The 22,762-nt window shown below is 43.2% G+C and overlaps 2 protein-coding genes across 3 annotated transcripts in view; one reads left to right on the top strand and one right to left on the bottom strand.

Annotated features, from left to right (window-relative positions):
- LOC142771293 (sodium-dependent proline transporter-like) overlaps positions 1-22,762 on the bottom strand; it is a 148,746-nt gene that overhangs the window by 28,235 nt on the left and 97,749 nt on the right. The window lies entirely within an intron of this gene.
- On the top strand, positions 1,287-16,992 carry LOC142771291 (uncharacterized). Its single transcript, XM_075872767.1, has 7 exons — positions 1,287-1,610; positions 1,829-2,082; positions 4,545-4,639; positions 5,490-5,510; positions 8,070-8,123; positions 9,534-9,762; positions 16,713-16,992. The coding sequence occupies exons 1-7, from the start codon at positions 1,347-1,349 to the stop codon at positions 16,954-16,956; spliced, it is 1,161 nt and encodes a 386-aa protein (XP_075728882.1). The 5' UTR covers positions 1,287-1,346; the 3' UTR covers positions 16,957-16,992.

Consider the following 22,762-nt stretch of genomic DNA (forward strand, 5'->3'; position numbering starts at 1 on the left):
GCAGCCATACTTTCGGCGTGCAGGAGCTACAGGACATAAATGTGTCTTCATTGTGACCAGAGTTTCTGAACTCTTTTGTAAGTGTACGTATGCATGGTTTGTTGCAGCAGTGTACAGCAGGCCTGCAACAAAATGCCGCTGACTTGTAGTAGAGCCGCTTAGCTTGGCTATGATCGGGGCTGTCAAGAGATGTGGCCTGGATGGGGGAATTTTGAGAACACTTTCACACAACACTTTCAGCTGGAACACTTCCACACAACAAGCGCACATTGAAAAGGTGTGTGTGGCAATCCCACGCCGTTGCGGTTATTATCTACATGTTTTGTACTGGCAGACCCCTCTCAACTTAAATACCATCAAATTACCGCAACGAGCAAGAAACTGGCGCCACCAAAGGGATGCTGCATCATGGCATGCTCAGATGAAAAGTCAACGTCATTGTGTGACTCCAGGGCATCAACGGTACTGCTGAAAAAAAAAAAAAAACCATACTAAGGATGTGTTACCTAGACAGTATGGTGTCGTTCTATGTGTCGCCGTCGTCTCGAGTACCTGTTCTGTACAGCACTCACGTTTTGCATTTAAAACGGAGTTACCAATGCAGCACTTCCTTTCTGTTGTATTGCAGTTGCTGTGCAATTCACCTTTATGCTAACATACGTAACGAAATACCTCTTTACATATAACCAACGACTTAGTCGTCTCTTTCGCACCGGCTGACCGAATAGCAGACTTTCTGTTTGAAACGTTAGAAAGAAGCTCGCTAGGTCATGCGAGGAAGGTTTTCCGTTCTTTATAAAGCTTACCAGATTAGACTCTTCCGTCTTCTTTTTCTTCTTTCTCGTTATTAGACAATACCCACTAGGGGAGAAAGAAAGGCGCTGATGCTTTTTATATGAACAATGAAAAAAAAAGCTAGCTAATCTTATCAATATATGATTAAACCAAAAACTAAAATATTTGAACATACTGAAGGTCAAAGTAATTTGGGGACAAAATAAGCATACTTATTCAAACCAAGAAGTAAAATATAATGCCTGACTATATTCTCGTGCATGCGCGAGAATGATTGTCGAAAACAGCCTTAGAGCACCTCTCAAAACGAATCTATTCAATATATTTTTTACGCAGTTAATCATTTGAAACGTATTGAAAGGTAGAAAGATGGACCAATGGTTTCAATTAGGGCGAAGTGGGTACGCACACTCTGAGAAGAACATTACTAACACCATCATCATAAGCCCGCGTGCTCTACTAGCACGTTCTTCCGGCACGTTCTGCCAGCACGTTCCCACCGCAGGGTCCGTTGACGAAACCAGGGAACAGCAGTCGAGAAATCATCCGCCATGAAAGAGACGACGTCGAGTTCGTTCGATGCGTCGAGGGCGCCTGGATTTCAAGGTGACCGATTATGGACATCGATGTGGGACCACGTGCCTCCACCTGGGCCATTGTTCGCTTCGTTGCTCAACACTCGTGAAGACTCGAGACGAATGGCCGGTCAAGCTTCACGGGAGCACAGCGACCCGACTGCTGCGGAACAGTGGAACTGCTGCGGAACAGAGCACAGCAACCCGACTGCTCCGAAGATGGGCAGAGTAAATTTTCAGGTAGTAGTAATAATAACTCGCGGAGTTTTAAATCACTTAGCTATGAGCTCAGTATGAGAAATTCATAATTGGATTTGCAACATATTGGTCACGCAACGCTGGCCGCTGCTGCCAGAGCAAACAGCTGTTTTATTTGCTGCGAGGGAATTCGCAGCCTGAAAAATCGCTGCGTTCTGTGTCACGTGAAACGGCCTTTACCGTTGCTTGCATGCATGCAGGCAGGAACGGGCCACCCCAATCAGACCAGCCGCCCCGATTCAGTCGCACTGGACCAAACGAGTACGCGGTCCAGCCCCACGACCAGCGTCACGAGCAGCATGGCGTCTAGCGGCGTCGTCAGTGCCACGTCCGCAAAGATGGCCTTGTCCGGTGACCGCCGGCGCGCCCTACCATCTGGAACGGCTCGGCAGTCGCACAGTCTGCCCCTCCAGGGCGTGTCAAAAGACGCCGACACAAAGGAGCTCTCCGAAGCGTGAGCGCCGATTAACTTGATGTTATAAAGTGTCGTCGCAGTCTTCAAACTTGATGCTGCGACCACCATCCTGAATGAAAGTTCATTTGGTCCTAGTAACTAAAATTAACAGCGCTAACAAAAACACGCCCCATGACACTCACGTGCCTCGTTTGTTTCCTCTTTGGTGCGTGTTGTGGTTGCGCTGTTCATTTTAATTCACCGTCCTGAGGCTTGTTCACACCTGCAACTAGCGTCGCACGATTAATCGCGACTGCCCACCAAAGAGTGATTAAACAAGATCGACGTTCGCGCTTCCGCACGACTCGAATGCCTGCGCATACAAGTGACATTCATTCTCATATGGCTCGCATTTTAATTGCACCGTAATGTAAACGGACGTCCCCACCCTTATCATCTCATATTTTCAGAACTTGGCGACAGATGTTCCATGGCTGAAAAATAACACAAGTGATTGAGTCAAGGCAGTCACATTGCGACCAAAGTGAATTTTCGCAGCTATTTGCACTCAATCGCTTGGCAACTAACTTATTTGTGCGACCAGTGCAAGTAGCAGATGTTAACTGACTTCTAGGGTTCTAGTACTTCAAGGAACATTGTTAACGAGAAACATGACGTCTTCACAGACTCGTCTTTTGCCGAGACACCATTATCACGGCGGTGAGGAAGATTAGTTGGTTTGCGTCATATGTGTTTCTATTCATAGCGCGAAAAACCGAAACGTAGACACAAGTAAGAAATGCATACACAGGACGGGTGCTAGATATTACCGGCTCCTTACTGAAAACCGACATGGAAGTGCCACAAACTGTCGGACAAGCGCGCATGCGCACTTTTACAATCCAAGGTGTTTTCTAATACTCATTTATTTATTTTGAGGATTGTCCGCAGCGCCATCTTAGGCATTGTGGGGGCACAGTGCCTCGTTAAAAAATCCGCAGTCTTGCGGCCAACTAAATCAGCTGATAACATATTCCATTCGGCAATGGCTTGCGGAAAAAAAAGAATGCTTAAAAAAGATCCGTTCTGGGGTTGTATGGCCATAGTTTAAATTTGTGGTTATGATGAAAAGAATGATAATGCTCCGGTTTTAAATATTCTGAAAGATTAACGCCCCTTTTCTTGTTATAGTTTGAATAAAGTAGTTTAAATCTTAGATTACGTCTTCAATCTTGTAAGTATTGTCAATTAATTTCTCTTTTCGTATAATGAGAGCTTACAGTTTGGTCATATATTTCCAGAAAAAATCTTGCTGCTATCAACTGAATGCGCTCTAGTGCACGAACGTGTACCTGGTGAAACGGATCCCTCACAGGACAGGCGTATTCCAGTACTGGCCTGACAAAGGCGTAATATGCGGCCTGTTTAATATTCTTGGTTACATGTTTAAGATTTCGTTGTAAAAAGCCCAGGGCTTTTTCAGCTCTGCTGAGAACACTGGCAATGTGTTCAGACCATCTCCCATTCTAAGAAAATGTGACACTCAAGTACTTGTATTTGTGTTATTTCCTAATAACTCCATTGCTTTAAGATGTACTGATTTGTAAACCTATTGACCCTTTTGGTGAAACTGACGTGAACACATTTATTAGTATTTAGTATCATATTATTATTTTTACACCATACCTCCACGTCATTAAGGTCATCCTGAAGATGGGTGAAATTCATTTGGTCGGTCAGTTCAGTATAAAACACACGGTCATCAGCAAACATTCTAATACGACACTTAGTTGTATCCAAAATATTATTAATAAACACAAAGAGAAGTGGGCCGAGTACGGAACCTTTAGGTACAGCTATGTCACCGAAACTAAACATGAACATAATCCAGCTAGATCAACCTTCTGTTTTCTTGAAGTTATAGCCCGCAATCTATCGGCAAATGGTTTTATGAAGGTTCAAGTTCTACAGATTGTGAATCAGAATCGAGCGTGATACCGCATCGAAGGCCTTTCTGAAGTCAAAAATAAACAATTTGTCCTCGATTATCCTAAAACTGATGCTATATCATGATAGAATTCAATTATTTGGGTTGTACGTGAAGAATCCTGTTTAAATCCGCGTTGTTTAGGATTTAAAAACAATTGAAGCAAGGGGATTCAATAAAGCAGAAAAAAATGTTCAAATCGTGAAGCTGCAGTATATATGGAGCTTTACGTGTTGCCACATAATATGCGCAAGATTTGCTTTCGAATGCTCGAGGTATTCATGAGACAAAGTGACCGTCAAAACGCCAACAAATTTTCTTTCACATGAAGTCACACGTTAGCCATCTGTACTCGGCTCTTGGGCAGCGATAGAGCCCATATAGATTGATGATGATAAAAAATTCTGGTCTGCAATACTCTGGGAACCTCCACTGTAACATCTGTTGTAGAAATTGTCACTAAGTGTGTGAATTTCGCAGAGATTGTTCGTAACTTATTCCCTCACTCTTTTCTGGCTTGCCTTATTTCTCACAGGAAAAGAAAATCCAGCCTGGTGCTTACACTCATGGCGTGCGTCCTGGTCCTCATGGTCGCGCTCTTCCTCCTCTTGTTCATACTTTCGAACGGACGTAAGCATGAAGAGCGCTTCTTCACGATTTGTACAGGGTGGCCCATTATGCGACGCATTTACGGAAGCTTAGCGCGAGGAAAACGGGACACAGTAAAGAACACACAGGACGGGAGCTAATGCTCTGTTGCTTTAGTTAATTTACGGCAGTGACTTTTAGAAGGGGTCATCACCCCGGTGTTGTTATATTTACGTTAACTTCAAATAATCAATTGATATGTGGGATTTAACGTCCCAAAGCCACCATATGATTATGAGAGACGCCGTAGTGGAGAAATTCTTTTTACTGAAAGGGAGAAACAGAGAATGTGGTAACAAATTGGTAGATTATACATGGGGAGTCTTAAGATTGACCTATTTCACTGAGCTATATATGTTACGAATAATCTATCACAGAGGCAGAGTGACAATCGCAGAGCATTTTCACTCCTTGTGAAACAAAACCCCTATGAGCAGCGGTTGTAAACAAAGCGAATGGAGGGAACGGAAGGATTTTTTTCGCTAAAATCGCTGCATGTGAAACAGCCTTTTAGCGAATACGGCTACTCCAAGGAACGAAGAGGCTTTTGGGTTATCTGCCATCGCAACGAGAAATAAGCGGTAAGATCCCAGTGCATATATAGGCTGTGTACTCATAGTTATTGAGATAGCGCACGTTTGAGCGCTCGCGACAGTGCCCTTATGATTCGAATTCGCAATTGCTGCTCAACGAGAGCTTTTAAAGAAGTGTCAACATTTAAATGACCGCTTGTTTTTCTCTAATTAGAATTCAGGAAACATGAAATCTTTTTATGTTAACTATCACCAATAAAGCGTTGACTAACATGTGCATTTGTTTTACTTCCATGCAGCTGTGGCACAAGAGCACCCCCGTAAGTATTAACCGAACTCGTGTACTGTCGCACCTGCATTTTGAAGGAGCGTAAATTTGATGTGCGGTACTTAACAAGCTGCCAGCGTGGCTGTACAGGGGCGGCTTGCTTTACGTCGCGCCATACGACGAGCGAACCCTCGCGTTCATTGAAAACAAAAAGCACTGTTTTATTTGCCATCTTAGGTAATCGCATGCATAAATAGGGGGCTTCAAGAGTAAGAAGTGTCTTCTAACAGCCTCACGAGTCTAAAACCCTCTCATTCGGTAGAAAAGCAACGTCGTGTAGTGTAAATATATGTAATTTTCAAACACACACACTTGCTTGAGTATGATTCAACGTGTGTCACACGCAACGAATGGCAACACTGCCATTCCTTCCACATGATCATCGTCTCCCTGAATATATGACTCACGTGTCATCACGAGCGATCAGACATGGGTATACGTTTGCACACGTGGTTATCCTTTAGGTCATGTCATTGTGGGAAAAGCATTGTGGTTGTATATTTATAACGATTTTCCTTAAAAAAGAGATGTCTGCGTTACTAGTAGAATAGCTTATTATCAATAATTATGACTGTTAATGTAACGGCTCGAGGCTGAGCGAAGCAGCTATATAACGTCTTCGGTTTTGGTTTGTCACCTAGATGTCATACTGTTCTCTACTTGTTTTGCATTTTACTTCAAGGAGTTCCTTCCCTATTTTCATCATTGGTCAGAAAAGCCGGCCGATCGGTTGTCGAGCTTTCTCAAAACACATCAGCCAGACATTATAGCAGCATTATTCATCAAATTTAGCTAGAAGTCCATTTTTCAAATGAAAATACCATATACCCGAAGACCATGCCATATATTCAAATTCATTGTCATTGGCTGATTTGAGAATCATGGGTTGCATTGATACTGTGGCCTCCGCGGGAGGTCACCGTGTGCCCACGGGCTTGCCGGTGGTCAAACTGAAAGTAAGCTGCACTTTTGAAGAAAAAAAAAGTGCTTGAGGTTGCGGCACATGCGTGACGTAGCTTCCTAGCAGGCCTGTTGCCTGCTTAGCGCTTGCTGTTTATAGAGAAAAGATAAAGTGATTACAGCTTGAGACAAATACCTTTGAGGTGATCGATTGTGGAAGCAATCAACCTCGTTTCTGAATTCATGCAATGCTTACATGAAAACGTTTTGCAGGGTTCTCTTAAGCGAGTTGTCGTCCGTAAGAGCACATACAGTGCGAAGAATACAGCACGTCACAATGATACTGTCACGATTGTATGTCATTGGTGGACGAGATCACAAGGTGTCGTAAATCCGCCGTTTGATTTGAAACACGCGCGATGCCGCGCCGCGTGGCCAACGCGAGTTCCCGTGACGTGCCGTTTCAGACAATGGCACTTAAGATAACGCCTCGCATCACGTGATTTAAAGCAAGATCATCAAAACAATCGAACCGACCTTTCTAAAAAGTTTATTTCTTCTTGCACTATTAGAGACTACAACAACCGACTCTTCTCACACTTCTATTGCTTCCGTTTTCCTTAAAGTGCATGTCGTTCACATTAGTGGTACATCTATGGTGCGACTTGTTTTCAGTTGTCTTGAGCTTAACTACAGAAAGAATTTTTTTGTGCATTTCAAACCATTTCGTGCGTGCCATCACCATCACTGCTTGCCCTCACAGCAGGTTTTGCGAAATTCTTTTCTTTTTCAGTGGGGGTATATGGGTGATGTGATTGTGTTGTCTTTCATGCGAGAGTCTCAGGTCTTTTTTTCTCATTGTAAATGATTATGCTTTATTGCCAGTCAGCTGATCGTGTTGCTTGCTCTTATATCTACGCGTTTTTTTATATTCATGCAATTTTGTACATCGTTCTCGCCTCCCATTCTATTGATTGATTTGTTGGGTTTAACGTCCCAAAACCACCATATGATTATGAGAGACGCCGTAGTGGAGGGCTCCGGAAATTTTGACCACCTGCGGTTCTTTAACGTGCACCCAAATCTGAGTACACGGGCCTACAACATTTCCGCCTCCATCGGAAATGCAGCCGCCGCAGCCGGGAATCGAACCCGCGACCTGCGGGTCAGCAGCCGAGTACCTTTGCCACTAGACCACCGCGGCAGGTCGCCTCCCATTCTAGATATGCGGCATTCTGCAATTAAGTTACGAGGGCAGTTATTGATTCCGCCACAATTGTTTTCGTTTCTTTGTGCCGGCTCTGATTAGTGGCCTCTGCGCTACGCTTTTAAATCGTTATTGTACACAGCACGCACATTTTCGTAAGTTCCAAGACTACTGGTCCTGTCTAGACTGCTTAAAACACACAGAAATTATTATATGGCATTACCGCTGCTTCAAAAAAACTTGTTTGTGAAGCCTATTCACATAAATACCGCAGTTTTGGCAAGGCCTCTCAGTTTAGCAACGCGAGCACTGTGATTGAACGCGATATTCACAGCGAGAAAAGAAACATGGGCATAATTTTAGGCATAATAATAACAGTCTGACTAAACTCCTTTAGGACCGTTTAGCCTGTCACACACAATAACATTCTGATTTTATTTGCAGAGGCCGGAACAAACCAATCTACGAAAGTTTCCCGGAGCACACCGAAATCGACTAGTAAGTTATGTCTCTAAATTGTTTCTCTGGTTTGATTTGATTGATATGTTGGGTTTAACGGCCCGAAACCACAATATGAATATGAGAGACAACGGAGTGGAGATTCCGGAAATTTCGACCAACTGGGTTTCTTTAACGTGAACCCAAATCTGAGCACATGTGCCTACAGAATTTTCGTCTCAATCGAAAAAGAAAGTTTCTCTCACCAGAGGCATGAATATACCTCAATGCGCACACGCTTAATCTCACGGCGCCCATACTTTATGGAAATGCAAACACAATGTAGCTAGCTAATACGTTTCATAATAAATTAATAAAAACCGCACCGCGAAATTCACGAAGACCGGAACGAAACGCAACAGGTGGATTCAAATTATCTAACAAAAGTTTAGTTGAAAAAACATGTAAAAATACATGAAAAAAGCTGCCTCCATAACGACGTCGTGAAGGATCAATCAGTAAATACCTGCAATCTTTTTTTCCCAAGTGCAAATGACGCACAGCTAAAGCACATGTCTTCTGCGCGCGCAATGTTATTGGATTCGGCGATTTCTCTCTCTCTCACTTATTCCTGAATTTCACCAAAATGTTGTCTGAGAATTTATCATCACGATTAGCAAAGCTTACGTTGCTGTATCATATGTGCATCTACATCGTTATTTACTGCACAGCTGTGCTCTCATGCGCTGCCATACTAGCAACTCCCCGGTTGTCCTATATAATAGCCTATGCTTTGTTGTTTCTTTGGGAAAACACAGACGACATCCTCTTTTCACTGAGTGTACTGCGCCGCGTGTGTTTTTCCGCATTAATAGAATTTTACTTTGTGTAACAATGAGTGACTATTGAACAGGTAAATACTCGTAATGGAAGTGCCATGCGCTTTTTTTGCTACCACCTGCCTTTTCTGTGAAACTTTATTGCACTTAGGGAAAACTGCAGGAAATAAATTCGAGGGGGGAAAGAGGTATTTCAATAGGGTAGAGTAAATTTCAGTTTTACAGTACCAGTATATTTTCTTGTAGATAAAAACAGCAGAACTAAGCTGACCCACACATGTCACGGACGCCATGTTTACATTAGAAAACATGTCGCGCAGAAAGCATGGTGCTGTTCAAGAAAGGCAATGATAAAAAACTTTTTCTTTAGGTGAACAATAATTATATTTTACTTACGACTGCCCGTAACTGTTAACGTGTCCAAATTAGTAAAACAGTAATTTGAGCCCTGCCACAGAGACAATTGTCAATTACATAGGTAATAATACTTGAAGCCATAATAAGCATGTGTTTTGGTTATCCAACGTCCACAGTACTGCCAAAAGAAGTTGTTCCCGAGTATAACCTAAATCAGTCAACGCTTCTGAATTTGCAACGCTGTGACCATTGCCGGCACTCTCGTTCGTCGCAGTTCACTCCACACCTTCGAGACCAGCGGCAGGTCTCGTGGGCTCCGCGTGCAACAATTCATCCTCTTGCCTGGGCGAAGCCGTTTGCTTGGACGGCGTCTGCCGGTGTGAAGGGTCCGACTTGGACGTGATCGAAGGAATCTGCGTCGCTGTCTCCACACCGGAGACGCAGCCGCCGTTTTCGACGAGGACCACGGCGACGCCGACGATGTCATCGACGCGAACATCAGTGTAAGTTACGATGAGTAGCCATGATGTTTGAGATACCGTCACCTCGACTCGCTTCAAGCTTCCGATAATGCATCTGTAGCTCGCACTACCCACATGCATTTACTTTGAGGTTTGGGTCTTTTCTTTGACAGAAACAGCCACTGTGACTTGAGTTCGAACGGCGCCCATTAGAGAAGAGCCAATCGAATGATGAAGCTTCAGCCGTAGAGCACATATCAGAATATCAGAATACTCACAAAATGTGTTACTAAGCATGCTCGGTAGAGCGATTCCATGAAAACATCTCATCAGGCTCAATTGCCCTGCTTCCACGACGCGAGCTTATCAGTTTGATTCCTGGGCTACGGCTATCGCATCGATCGAGGCCGAATGCAAGATCAGCCATGAACTTATAGTTGGGACAACGTCAAGGAAGGTTACGTGGTCAAAATGAACCTCGAGTGCCTCTTAAATGATATCGAGGATTCGGCACGTAAACTAGAGATGGTTATTGCTTCATTACAGTAGCTGTGGTAAGAAAGGTACAAAAGAATCCTTCGCTGCTAGTGTAGCTAAGTTCAGCAACACTGAATCAAACTCATAACGTGCACATAGCACACAAGAAATTCCAGGCATAATAAGTGTCTTATGCATTGATATGCACAGATATGGTTAGTAATACCTTTTTTCTATTAGTCGGCTGCCTTCGCCAATGTACCAGTCTTCATGAAATTAAAAATTATGTAATGGCACATGAGCAATTATGCAGGGTAACTTAGTCACATGAACAACATAACCTACAGTGTAGGTTCAGTGTAGGGTGCAGGATGAAGTATGGGGCAGGTTCTGAACGAGAACACAATTTGTTCTCAAACAAGATTTCGTGAAACTGCCTTTCGTTGAGGGTAAAGCTGGCATTAACTGAATTTTCAGTTTATTTTCTTCTTCTTATTAGAGTCATTCCGCTTCGAGAGGTCATGGCGCTTTGATCTTTAATTTCTTTGGTGTCGGAGGGTTTATTATGTAACGCCCGTTCAAAGTTTGCCATTGCACTTGCTGTGTGCTTCATAACGTCTCAGATACACTCTCGACAACCATACTAACTGCGCATGACTCGAAGCCTTCCTCACGAGGCTACTATATAGCTGGTAGCTGTAGGAAAAACAAATGATTTCCAATTTCCCAACCATAACCATTCTACTCTTTCGGTTCTTCCCATTAGGAGCACTGCAAATTATGAAATGAGGGTGTTGAAATCTTAATTTCAAGTTAAAATTGAGTCATTATATGAGGCGTAAAATATACCTTCAAACTTTCATGAGTTGGCTTCACATCGTGAAAAAAGTTCGAAGTGATTGATATTTCACGCAATATCTAGTCACGCCTCTTCTTGAGGTGATTACTCAGCGATTATTATTAGTGCTTATCTCGCCCACTGCTTCGCTAATATATATGCATATTTGCAGTTAGAAAGTGTGAAATGTGGGAATCAGCTTCAGTTCTACGAAAAATTTAATTGCCAAGGCAGCTTTATAAGCCAGCATTACAACTTTCTATAACATTCAACTGCGCGATGTACTTCTCCGGTATGCGAGCATACTGAAGCAATTTCGACGAATTAGACGAACGTTCATTTTGTGTACAGAATCCGGGGTGAGAGCAACTTGCAAAGCTAAGCCATGAATTACGCTTCGTGTGTTGAGCAACATCAAGACTGTTATACTAGAGTTGAATAGTGCGGAACATAAATGAATAGCTCAATACTTGGAATATAGCGCTGTCCTCAAATTAGCACAGAGACTGCATTTTGGTGGAGGGGAAATTTAACATCATTGGTGCTCTTTGAACGAACTCCACGCTATTAAACTTGACCAGGAGTTTTTTTTTTATAATGACTTGTCTCCGAATATTTTCGTGGTTTGACAATGAACGCTCCAAATTATATTGGCTTCTTTATTTTCGCATGGCTTCTGTGTTAAGTGTTCATTGCATCGTCGTGATCAACCTGTATTATGTCCTCCACTAGATGAGATTCCTGCACCAACCTCCAACTCACACTCTACTGCGCAACTGATTTTATTTTGTGCTCTATATTGCGGAGTTTTATTATCATTTGTGCTTCAATGCACTGCTCACTTTGTGCTGCAACTGTATTGCTGAACTTTTTCTGGAAATGCTCAGCATGTTTATACGCTTCTGGTTATCTCGACTTTGCACTCTGATGTTCCTCTTGTACTGCTGTATGCACGTGTGTTTGATTTCATTGTGTCATAAAAGCACTGTGTGACTACCTCACGCCGCCCCCCCCCCCCTCCGTTTTAGCTCTCCCATGAATGTTCACATCCTCAGGGCACAATACCATATTTTTAACTGCGCGACGAAGGACCAACCAAAAAGTTGCAACATCACCGCAAGGTTGAAGAAATCAACGTGTTGTTAAGTTAGGGTAGTCCCTGTATCCCACCGCTGCCACCACTGTTACAAATCGGGTTGCGTGACTGGTGCACACTTGGGTGGTTGCGTGCCGAACACGGGGGATCGTCATGCCCAGAGCAGCCGTGAGGACGAGTTCGAAGACTGAAAATACTTTATACAGAGTATTTACATGTGGATGGTCTCAACTCTCAAAGGACAGGCATGACGCTTTTCGGCACGCCGGTTATTATTGGGAGGTTGAGGTCGGCCCCTCCCCATTCGTCTCTCCACGCGGTGGCCAAAAGTTCCCCAATCTTGCACCACTTGCTGGTACACAAGTACGATCATACCTGAGCCTCCAAGCGTCAATACCTGGTCGATGACATAAGGACCACGACGTTAGTAACCGATTGCTCTGGTGATTTTGTGGAGACTGCACCTGTCGTACCTGGAGGAAGTAAGTCTGGCCTGACGAAAACAGCATGATGTCGGCCAGGCCACCCCACGCGTGCTAGGATACGTGTCATTCCACGTGCATAAGGCTTTATAATTTCTCCCGTTCATCCTGCCTTGAATGTTGCGTGGCAGTCGCTGCATCCCGCTCGGGTTTGTTGGTTTGCATAGAACTATGACTGCTGTTGGTGACGAGCAAGGTAGTGGCACGACAGTGTCTACAACAAAGTCAGATGCTATAGAAAATAAGGCTATGAGCTAACAATTTCCGACCCGATCTCGCTTAAGACACAGCCTCACTGATCGCTGAGCAAGCGATGATGCTGTGCCATGTCACGACTACGGGACGCCATAAATATTCGTGATCTGTGATGTCATGCGGTAAGATCATGACGCGATAATTTGTTGCATCACTCTGATTGACGCCCACGGTCAATGCGGGGGTTTCATGAGACAGCTTGTTAAGGCATGTAATTTATTACTTTATTGAATACTTTGGGTCCTTTCAGGCCAATACCGAAGAAAGCATGCAAAGCAAACAAGACTTTATATTACGGAATTGAAAAAGAAAGAGGAAATTTGCAAGAAAAAAAAGCAACCACATGAACGATAAAAGCATAAAAGCAATAAATAGATGCATATGTGTTTCACTGCGGTGAAAAGAAAAACAAAACTAGAAAACATAACATCAAATGGTAACATAATTGACACACAGAAGCAGGCTATTACGCACGCTTAACAATGTCAGCGATACATGGTTTCACCCTTTATTTGCACACAGATACCGCAGAACCTATTGCGATGCCTCTAAATGAAATGCCAGCAGTGAATAAAATGATTCAAGTGATTGAGCACTGACGTCTGAATTCAGCTAGTAATTTAACATCTCTAAAATTGAGGGAAAATATACTTGAACTTGTTACAACGTCGCAGGATTGGGCGGATGCATTTCTTTTTGTTGGTAATGCTGGAGTGATGGTTCGGAGCTTTTAATATTTGCTCTTATTAAAAATAGGTTTACCATGTTACATGAAAGAAAAAAAAAGAAACTGCAGACTAGCTAACTTTCGTCGGCTAGCAAGGTTTGCAACACGTACTTGCAAATGCAGCGCGAAAACTTTCTCCTGTCTTGCATACTTAGAAAAAAAAATCTAAAAGCACTGTTCTAAATGTTTTCCAATACATCGTTCATCTTCTTTTAGTGCGAATTCCAAACCAATCCTGCGTATTCTAGGACAGTTCTAATGAGCGTTTTGTCCACTATTAGTTTAACTTGAGGAGAACTGCCAGTCAGCTTCTGCCTTAAAAAATCTAGTTGGTTAAATATTCTTGCATATATCTGATTAATGTGGGCAACCCTCTTTGAAGACTGCTTGGTGGCCCCCGTGCCCATTACGGTTTTCACGTGTTTGATGTCTGCAACAGAAAACGTGTAGTTAAAGTGACACAAGTGTGTTTCTATGGAAACGTATAATACATTGTAACTTATTTTCTTTTTATACAGTTTCACACCATTTTTCAATATTATCTGTAGATCTGTCAAGTTTCATCTGGTTTTCCCTTGTGCCAGTGGGAGGGTGTATGACGCAGTCGTCTGCAAACAGCTTTATTGTAATGCCTGGTCCAGTAGCAGTGCAGATGTCGTTGATTTAAATGAGCAAGATTGTTAGTATTAGTACTGACCCTGAAGAACACTAGAAGACATATCGGTGCAGTTGGACTCAACATTAATGAAAGAAACCTACTGGGGGCAATAAGAAAGGTATACAGCACTCCAATAGACTATTTTTGAACAGGATGTGGTCGACTGCCTTATAGATATCAATAAATATGACATCTGCTGTTCTGAATACTAGCTCTAGCAAAATCACGAGTAATTTCTTAAAATTTTGTAGTGGTGAAGCGATTCCTTCGAAACTCGCTTTGGTTCGGTTGAAAGATCGATTCACTTGTGGAGTTTACCGTCCCGAAACCACCATATGATTATGAGAGACGCCGTAGTGGAGAACTCCGGAAATTACGACCACCTGGGGTTCTTAAACATGCACCGAAATCTGAGCACACAGGCCTACAACATTTCCGCTTCCATAGGAAATGAAGCCGATGCAGCCGGGATTCGAACCCGCAACCAGCGGGTGAGCAGCCGAGTACCTTAGCCAATAGACCACCGCGGCGGGGCTCAGGTGAAAGATTATTAGATGCGGAGCATCTTATACTCGCGCCTTGTAGTGCGCCGTCCGCGCCGTCCGCACCGCTTCTCGAACATTCGACAGCTGACGCGCGCGCATGCGCCGTCGCGCCGTCGCCCACTCTTCCACCATCTGTGCATCCCTTCCTCCTCTACACACCGCGCGCGCTTCACTCCTCCACCATCTGTGCACCCTTCCTCCTCTACACACCGCGTTCGACATCTACAATTCTCCTGATTCTCCAGTGGACGCGCATGTGGCGTCGCGCTTCGAGAACATTCAACAGCTGACAGTGCATGCGCCGTCGTGCTGTATATATACTCAAGGTCGGCGCTCGCTCGCTCAGTTGCCGCTCGTCGGTTGGTTTGTACGGCGCGTCGACGTCCAAGGTCGTGGTGAAATGAATTCCAACGAATCCACAAACACAATGATCGACGTCCCTTCGACCAGCGCCGCCCTTTCGCATACGTGTGTACGTGTTCACTCATTTAACACCCCCTCCTACAACCACGTTAACCAATTTAGCCATCGACCCAAGTAAGTCGCAATTTAACACCCCATTTCACAACCACGTTAACCAATTTAGCCATCGACCCAAGTAAGTCGCACTTTAACACCCCGTTAACCAATTATATGGTCCGCATCCTCCTCAGTGTTCCCCCGAGGGAAGCTGCAGGCAATTTTTTTTCCTCTAGATAGTTCACAAGTGCTTTAATTAAAATTAGCTCCATAAATTTGCAACATGTGTTTGACAACGATATTGACCTGTAGGTGTTTATCAGTTGTATGTTCCCACTTTTACGGATATGAATTACTTTCCCATTCATAAAATTACTTTTCAATTGAATTATTTTTATTTGGATGGTAAATCAATCGGACATGAGTTACTTTTCAATTGGGCGTGTTGGCACGCATTAGGCGCTTGTTCAGCAACGCAGGCATCAAGGTGGCAGAGCGTTGCTCTGACTGACCACGCGTTGCCATGATCGTACGTGTTCACGATCTCGCCACGCGCATGCATGTGCTAGGAACGTGTAAGCAAGGTGTCTTTCGAATGTAAATGTGTTTGTTGAAGTACAGCACTTTATCCTATCTGCACACCAGTTGTCTAGTCCATTTCGTTGCGTATGAAACGTGCATATCTACAGCGAAACATGTATGTGAAACACCAGTTTTGAAAACATGGTTGTGGAAATATCGTCATCTCCAAAGTCACGGTGCATTAGAGTACCACTGGTGAGCGATGTAGTAAAAAGGAATGCCTTTGTTGTGGTCATTGCTCCTCCCCGTTATTCAAGTTAGTAGGTGTGAAACACTCTTCCCCACACGCCTATTTTTCGTTAGAGGTGCGAACTGCGTATTTCACATTGCTTTCAAATGTTTCACCAACAAGCCCACATCGCCACTTTTGCGTATTTAAGGCACCCGGCTATTGTTTAGCTGTATGTAACCGGAGAGATTCTGTTTGGCGGGCTGACACTTCTTACCGTGGCCATGGCCTAGTGATTAGGGTGCCTGTCTCGGCCACGGGAGGTAGCTGGTTCGAATCCTACTGCCAGACGCCCACCAGTTAAATGGGAAAGGCATCACCCGACCCAGCACCCGGTTATGCGCGGGGCGTACCTTGCCTGAGGAGCGGTAATCTATGCTTCGCCGTGCGTGCTCAATGTGCTCTTCATATTCGATCGTTAACCCTGCGGCATCAATGCTTGATCGATTGACGACGCGTCCTGAAGCTACTATTATTATATTATAGGCTTTACATCCCAAAACCATTATATGGTATGAGAGACGCCGTAGTGAAAGGGACATCGCACAGTTCTTGGGGGAGGCATCTAAGGCGTGTGCCTTACCACTATAACATTCATAACAGAAAAGAATGCCCTGGATACAGAAATATACAACGTTTTGCAGGCTTCGGACAAGCGACACTGTTCCGACCGCCAAGCGGTTCACATTGGTGCGCACAGTCCGCCTGGCAACCGCCACGAGAGCCGCCGCCACCAAGAACCCGTCCGTTACAGCTCCGGAGAACCCGGTCGTGGACACGACGGAGGTAGCCGCGGACGGCCAGGGGAGTGTGGCGGTGGTCTCATATGCCACTGCCAAAGAAGAGGAAGTGGAGGAAATGCGCAGGCATCGTGGGCAACAGGCTTAAGCGCCTATCCGAAACCGTTTGAGTGGGCCATCTTACACCGACTAATTATCATTCGTAAATGATCTATTGGTGTTTTTATACGTTAGTGAGAAGCGATTTGTTATCCGATTCGAAGAGTTGTTTTTGTCGAAGATTTCTGGTTTAGCTTCTCTCGCATGTCTCTTAATAAAAATTATGGGAGTCGATTTTGTTTTTATGGCTTCATAGTAAATATGGCACCGAGACGAGCGAGCATTCTTATGTACTTGCAAGGTATACAAGACTTGAGGCTTGTGAACTGGCTCGTGTTTTCTGACCATGCTCTAAAAGTGATGCTGGGCCACTTTAAATTAGATTGTAAGATATTGCGAAGGTAATGAGCGCATTTGACTATATCAAAGACAGAAATATCCTCGGCGCAAACGGAAGATTTCACTGCTCGAGTAGGGCCATCTTGTAGAGATGGGACTCCACAAGATGGTCAATAATTGTGCCGAGAGTACTGACATCCGAGGTACTCACCGGGTTATTCTATGCATTCCAAAGGAAATGCCGACTTACAAAACGAAAACAAAACTCTCTTCCACTGAAACATTCAGCCACACATGTTATGTTATAAGCAGCATACCAAAGCGTACCCATGGCTGCATATCAGATTAATTAATGTGAGAACTTCTGCACTGATAGTTGGCAACCTGCGGTCAGCAGGACCATATTAGGTGGCCCCCGGTATGACCTTAGAGTACTGTCTTCTGCGCTTATCATTTCGTAGGAATGTGTCGGCCGATGCGAGAATTTTGTCCTCAAATGGGTTGGTGAGTAAGCATGAAAGATCGCTTCCAGTTGGCATTGTCCCCGTCTTCACACTATGCTGATTAACGACATATGATTACTCATAATTCCCTTATTGAGTTCATTAAGGAGACCCGGTTTGTCAAGTAGTCAACGTTATTCTCGCCAATTGATTACAGATAACACTTATAGTCAATTAGCTGAATATTTTTGTCTATATTCTGGAAATGTCACCACCCTTCCCCATTTTTCTCCGAATCACTGTCCGGCTTCTTCCTGGAACCTCGCCTCAGCCTCAAAAGGTTGCCGATCTCTGGTCCGCACTGTCATACGTATGGTTTACCTAAGCCTACACTTTTAATCTGGTACTGCATAATGCTGGCTATATCCCGGAAACAAGTGAAAAAGTGTACGGTGTCTCACCAACATCTAGCCCTGTAAGCAAGAGCTGAATTAGAGTGTAACAAAAGAAGCAGAATTTTAAGGAGTTGGTGCCTTTTTTGTTAAGCGAAACATTAGTTAAAACTTGAAGACAAGAAGAGCAAAATAAAGTTTAGTTGATGTTATTTGTAGTAATTATGACGGAAATGCGAAGAAAGCAAAACAGGCGAAGAGATGCTACAAGGGCCGAACCTGCCACCTTCGAATAACATTTCCGATGCTCTTCCAATGGAGCTATAGCGGCGGTCACCCCCCAACTCCTTTGGGGAGGGGGCGTGGATGTATGTACATTTAGACGTGGAAGTGTTCATCAGCGTCGCTGATAGCCTTGATGGAGAGTGGGGAACAATCGAATATCTGCCTTCTGGTGTCATATAGCACGTAATCCGTTTAAGAATAGGTGAGGTAAAAAAGAACGAGGCATAACGTTCCGCTGAGAGTGATTGGACCTGCGACCTTCCAACAACGCCTTCGTCGCCCTACCAAATGAGCTACAGCGGGGTTCATTCCTTCGTCCCTATTATGGGGTATGATCGTGCGTTTAGCCTGAACGTGAGATTGTTCCCTTCATATCTTCCCTTCATAGGTATTTACCCTTTCTTAATGTAATAGCTTATGAGACCTAGCAGATCATTTCAATACTGCTGGTATAGTGTCTCGGCGCTTGTGTGAATTAGTCCATCGGTCCCTGCTACTGGTTATGACAATATCGCGGATCTAGTCGAGAATTTGGTATTTTTGTGTTGCCCACGGTGCAGAAACAGAATTTGAAAGCTACGTTGTGAACCTGTTTTCTAGTCCTTGAGCTAATCTATGCTATAATGATGGCTTAATTGACAGATTCATTTACACTGATCTAATGATCGCCGTACTTCTTGCGACGTATAAACTATCGAGTCTTGATGTTGGAACATTTCTTCTACGACGAAGTTTATACTAGAAATCGCTATGTAATTTTATTATACTCGTATTTCGCACGTGAAATAGTAAGCTCTAATGTTGCCGTAATAACTTGCTAACCATTCCAGTTTTGTAAACTTTATTTACATACAAGTCATTTGACGCTGAATGAATATAGACGTGTTGTTGGAAGTTAACAAAGAAGTGAACTAATCTTGATATAAAGGTTTTCGTTTCTACCACTGGAGACTGTCTCAACATTAAAATGAAGGACGTTTTGAGGTTTTTTATAATCAACGAACATTTTCACTTGTCTTTCAAGAGATTTTATGGGGCACAAGATTTCAAAGGAAACAGGAAGATGGTAACTGAGTGAAACAAAATGAATCGACATGGTCGCTTGCCTCCTTGCTTCTACCTTGAATATCTGGCTCCAGTCCAATTCGGGAGATTGTCCTTGAAACGAATGGTCAATATACAAGATATTTTCTTCAGTTTTGAAAAATAAGGAGGTTAAAAACAGTAGCAAGAGAAATAAACGAAAATTCAACAATAGCGCGTGTAAATAGAACAATACAGTAATACTGATAACAATGAACCAGTAAAAAGAATTCCAAAGTAAAAAGAATTTGATAGCGAATAGTGTTAACAGGAAATACTTCTAGTGTCAACGAGAAATTCGCATAAGACTAAGCAGGATTCCCGTCTATCTACAATCTATTTTGTTCATCTTCTCCTCCTATCCTGAAGTTCACCACGTGCTCGAATGCCAGCGTCATTCTTTATATAAAATTATAGACACAAAAATAATTAAGTAAAAACACCAAGAGAGAGGAAAAGAAAAATGCGAAGTTTAATTGAAGCGAAGTTTATTTTACCGTTTAATTTGATTGCTATTGCAATAAAATTAAACTTCAAGTTAGCTAACTATCATTGGCTAGCAAGAATATGGAGAGGTGCTTCCAAACAAAACGCGTAAACACTCTCCTGCCTAGCATACTTGGAAGTTGGAATAAACAAATTTAAAAGGTCTGTTAATTTTTTTCGATACATTGTTTCCGTTCTTTTGGTGTGAGTTCCAAACTATTATGGAGTATTCTAGGACGGTTTGAGTAAGCGTTTTGTACAGTATTAGTTCAACTTGAGGTGAAGTACCTGTCAGGTTACAGCATAAAAACGCAGTTGCGTAAATCATCGTTCAGAAATCTGCATAATGTGGGCATCCCACTTTAAAGACGTCGTTGCTATGAACCCCTGAACTTTACCGTATTCAAGTGCTCAATATCTGACCCATAGAGGGTGTTTTTGAAATGAAATGGTGTCTTTCTATAGATATTTGTAATACCGATGGTTTCTGTGTTAGCTTCCATACCGTGCTTTTCACATTTTACGGTATTCTCTAAAGATTTGTGGAGTCTCGCCAAGCCTTATGTTGTGCTAGTGGGAGAGCATATGATGTAGTCATCTGCAAAGAGCTGCATTGTAATGTCCGGTTCCAATTAGTGTAGATGTCATTGATATAAAGGATAAACAGTGCTGTTATTAGCACGAATCATAGAAAAACGCCGGAAAACAGGCCAGCATGACTGAACTTGGCATTACTAAAAGAAACATACTGGGTGCAATCTGAAAGACAAGCAGCAAACCGAAAGACTATTTCTGAGTTGACGCCAAATGATTTGAGTTTCTGTATGATTAACGAGTGCAGGACGTGGTCAAAGGCCTTAGAGAAATCAATAACTATAGCATCTATGCGCTGCATAGAAAAACAGCTGAAAACAAAAAATTATGAGCAATTTATAAAGGTTGTTTAGTTGTCGGAAGCTTCCTTCTGAAACCTCGTTGGTTCGGGATAAACATATTGTTTCTTCCCCAAATATTTCGAAAGTGCCTCATTTATGATTAGCTTCATTAATTCGCAACATGTGCTTGCCAGTGATATAGACCTGTAAGTGTTTATTATTTGTTACCACTTTTATAGAATGAAATCACTTTCGTACAAAACCAATAATCAGGCAGCAACGGTGTTTCTAACGTTATGGAAAAAAATGTGGGCGATCCCTCTGATACAGAAATCCCTAACACAAGAAAGTTAAACTTGTCTTCACCGAAGTATTTCAACGTGTATGGCACATTGATATATAATGCCCATTGGTGTTTAGTGACAAAAGCACCCTCATATGTCATCGCACACTTGTTTACATCTGGTGGCGCACCTTCTCCATCACGACAACCAAGGACTCGTGACTGGTGTGCACTTTCCAGAGACGCTGCACCCACCGGAGCACCGCGCAAATTGCATCGAACCATGGACTATCGCGAACCGTGCAAGCGAAACTGAAGGGGTTTTCCCTCAATCGTTTTTCAACTCGTGGTCAGCTGCAACAAAGGAGTGTGAGTGTCGGGTCGGTAGCCATTTTGTGGATACGTGCTTGGCATGCAGAGTCCTGCTGGTAGGTCTTTTCGGTGAATATAGGGTTATTTCAGTCATGCATCGGTGGGTGTGTGGTAGCCAGTTGAGTCGCGATGCGCTCAACTTCATAAGGGCAAGAGACAGAGTTATCAGCTTGAGACGTGAATGCACGAAGGCCTCCCGCTTCCACCTGGCATGTTCATCAACGCACAGAAAACACTTGCGCGACATTCGCCGGTCGACGCCATTTTATTTGAGCAGCGCACGAAGCAGCAGTTGTCGTAGTCTGTAGCATCGCACTTTTATCAGAGGGCCTTTCACAGAGCCCGTGGGGAACTAACGGAGGGGCAGGCAGATTGTCACACCTTCGATGACGGAGGAAGTGGCAAACTATATCAGGGGCAGCGACCATTCTGAGTTGATGATGATGATGATTATGATGATGACGGTCTATAAATATGGCTTACACCCACTCAGGAGGCTCGGCCAAGAAACAAGTAGTTAAACAGAAATTATTGGGAGGAATAACACAATAAGTGAAAAGAAACAAGAAGATGGTTTCTGCACATGTGATAATTTTTATCTATAACTTATTTGTTTCATCGCGAATCCTCTAGAGTACCTGTGAGCCATACAGACAGGCCATTATGATCATCGTCGTCTATATCACCATCTTTTGATTTGTTGTAAGAGTAGAGATGATTACAGTAGAGGAGACGCTTGAAGCTGCAGCTCATACACAAGCTGAAGGAGGTTCAAAGAAACGGCCCAAATTTTAACGTAAATTAGAAGTATAAAGTTCAAATTTTGTTTATTTAGAACGAAATAAGTAGAAATGAGGTAAAAGATTAAGAATAGAATAATAAAATAAAATATAATACTACATGCAGGAAGATTTCTGTGGGTTTTTATTTTTGCGATCTTTTGTCTTTTCGTGGATAAAAATGATACTTAGTGGCTATTACGAACATGATTGATTGTTTCTCTTGTTTTTTCACATTTTATCATGCTTATTGTCAGTCCTCTTTTCGCGTTTCTTCAATAAACAACCGCGGAGAGAATCTCCTTCGTGAACATGAAACACGTTTACCGAGATGCAAGAAGAAAGACGACGGCTAACGTCTATCACAATCGAGCTCACTTGTTTGTGCACAGAAAGACGCCAACAAAAAAAGGGTAATCATCTTCATCATAACAATTTTCACTTCTTTCGATGTTTCATTTCCAAAATAAATTTCCGGATAGGTTAGGAAACCTTCACTTTAAGCATCCTGCTACCCA

Source organism: Rhipicephalus microplus, chromosome 9, assembly GCF_043290135.1.
Source record: "Rhipicephalus microplus isolate Deutch F79 chromosome 9, USDA_Rmic, whole genome shotgun sequence".
NCBI lineage: Eukaryota > Metazoa > Arthropoda > Arachnida > Ixodida > Ixodidae > Rhipicephalus > Rhipicephalus microplus.

Coding starts and splice junctions, on each gene's coding strand:
- LOC142771291 (XM_075872767.1), top strand. CDS start 1,347: ATGAAAGAGACGACGTCGAGTTCGTTCGATGCGTCGAGGGCGCCTGGA. Junction 1,611..1,828: donor TGGGCAGAGTAAATTTTCAG/GTAGTAGTAATA, acceptor GCATGCATGCAG/GCAGGAACGGGCCACCCCAA. Junction 2,083..4,544: donor ACAAAGGAGCTCTCCGAAGC/GTGAGCGCCGAT, acceptor TATTTCTCACAG/GAAAAGAAAATCCAGCCTGG.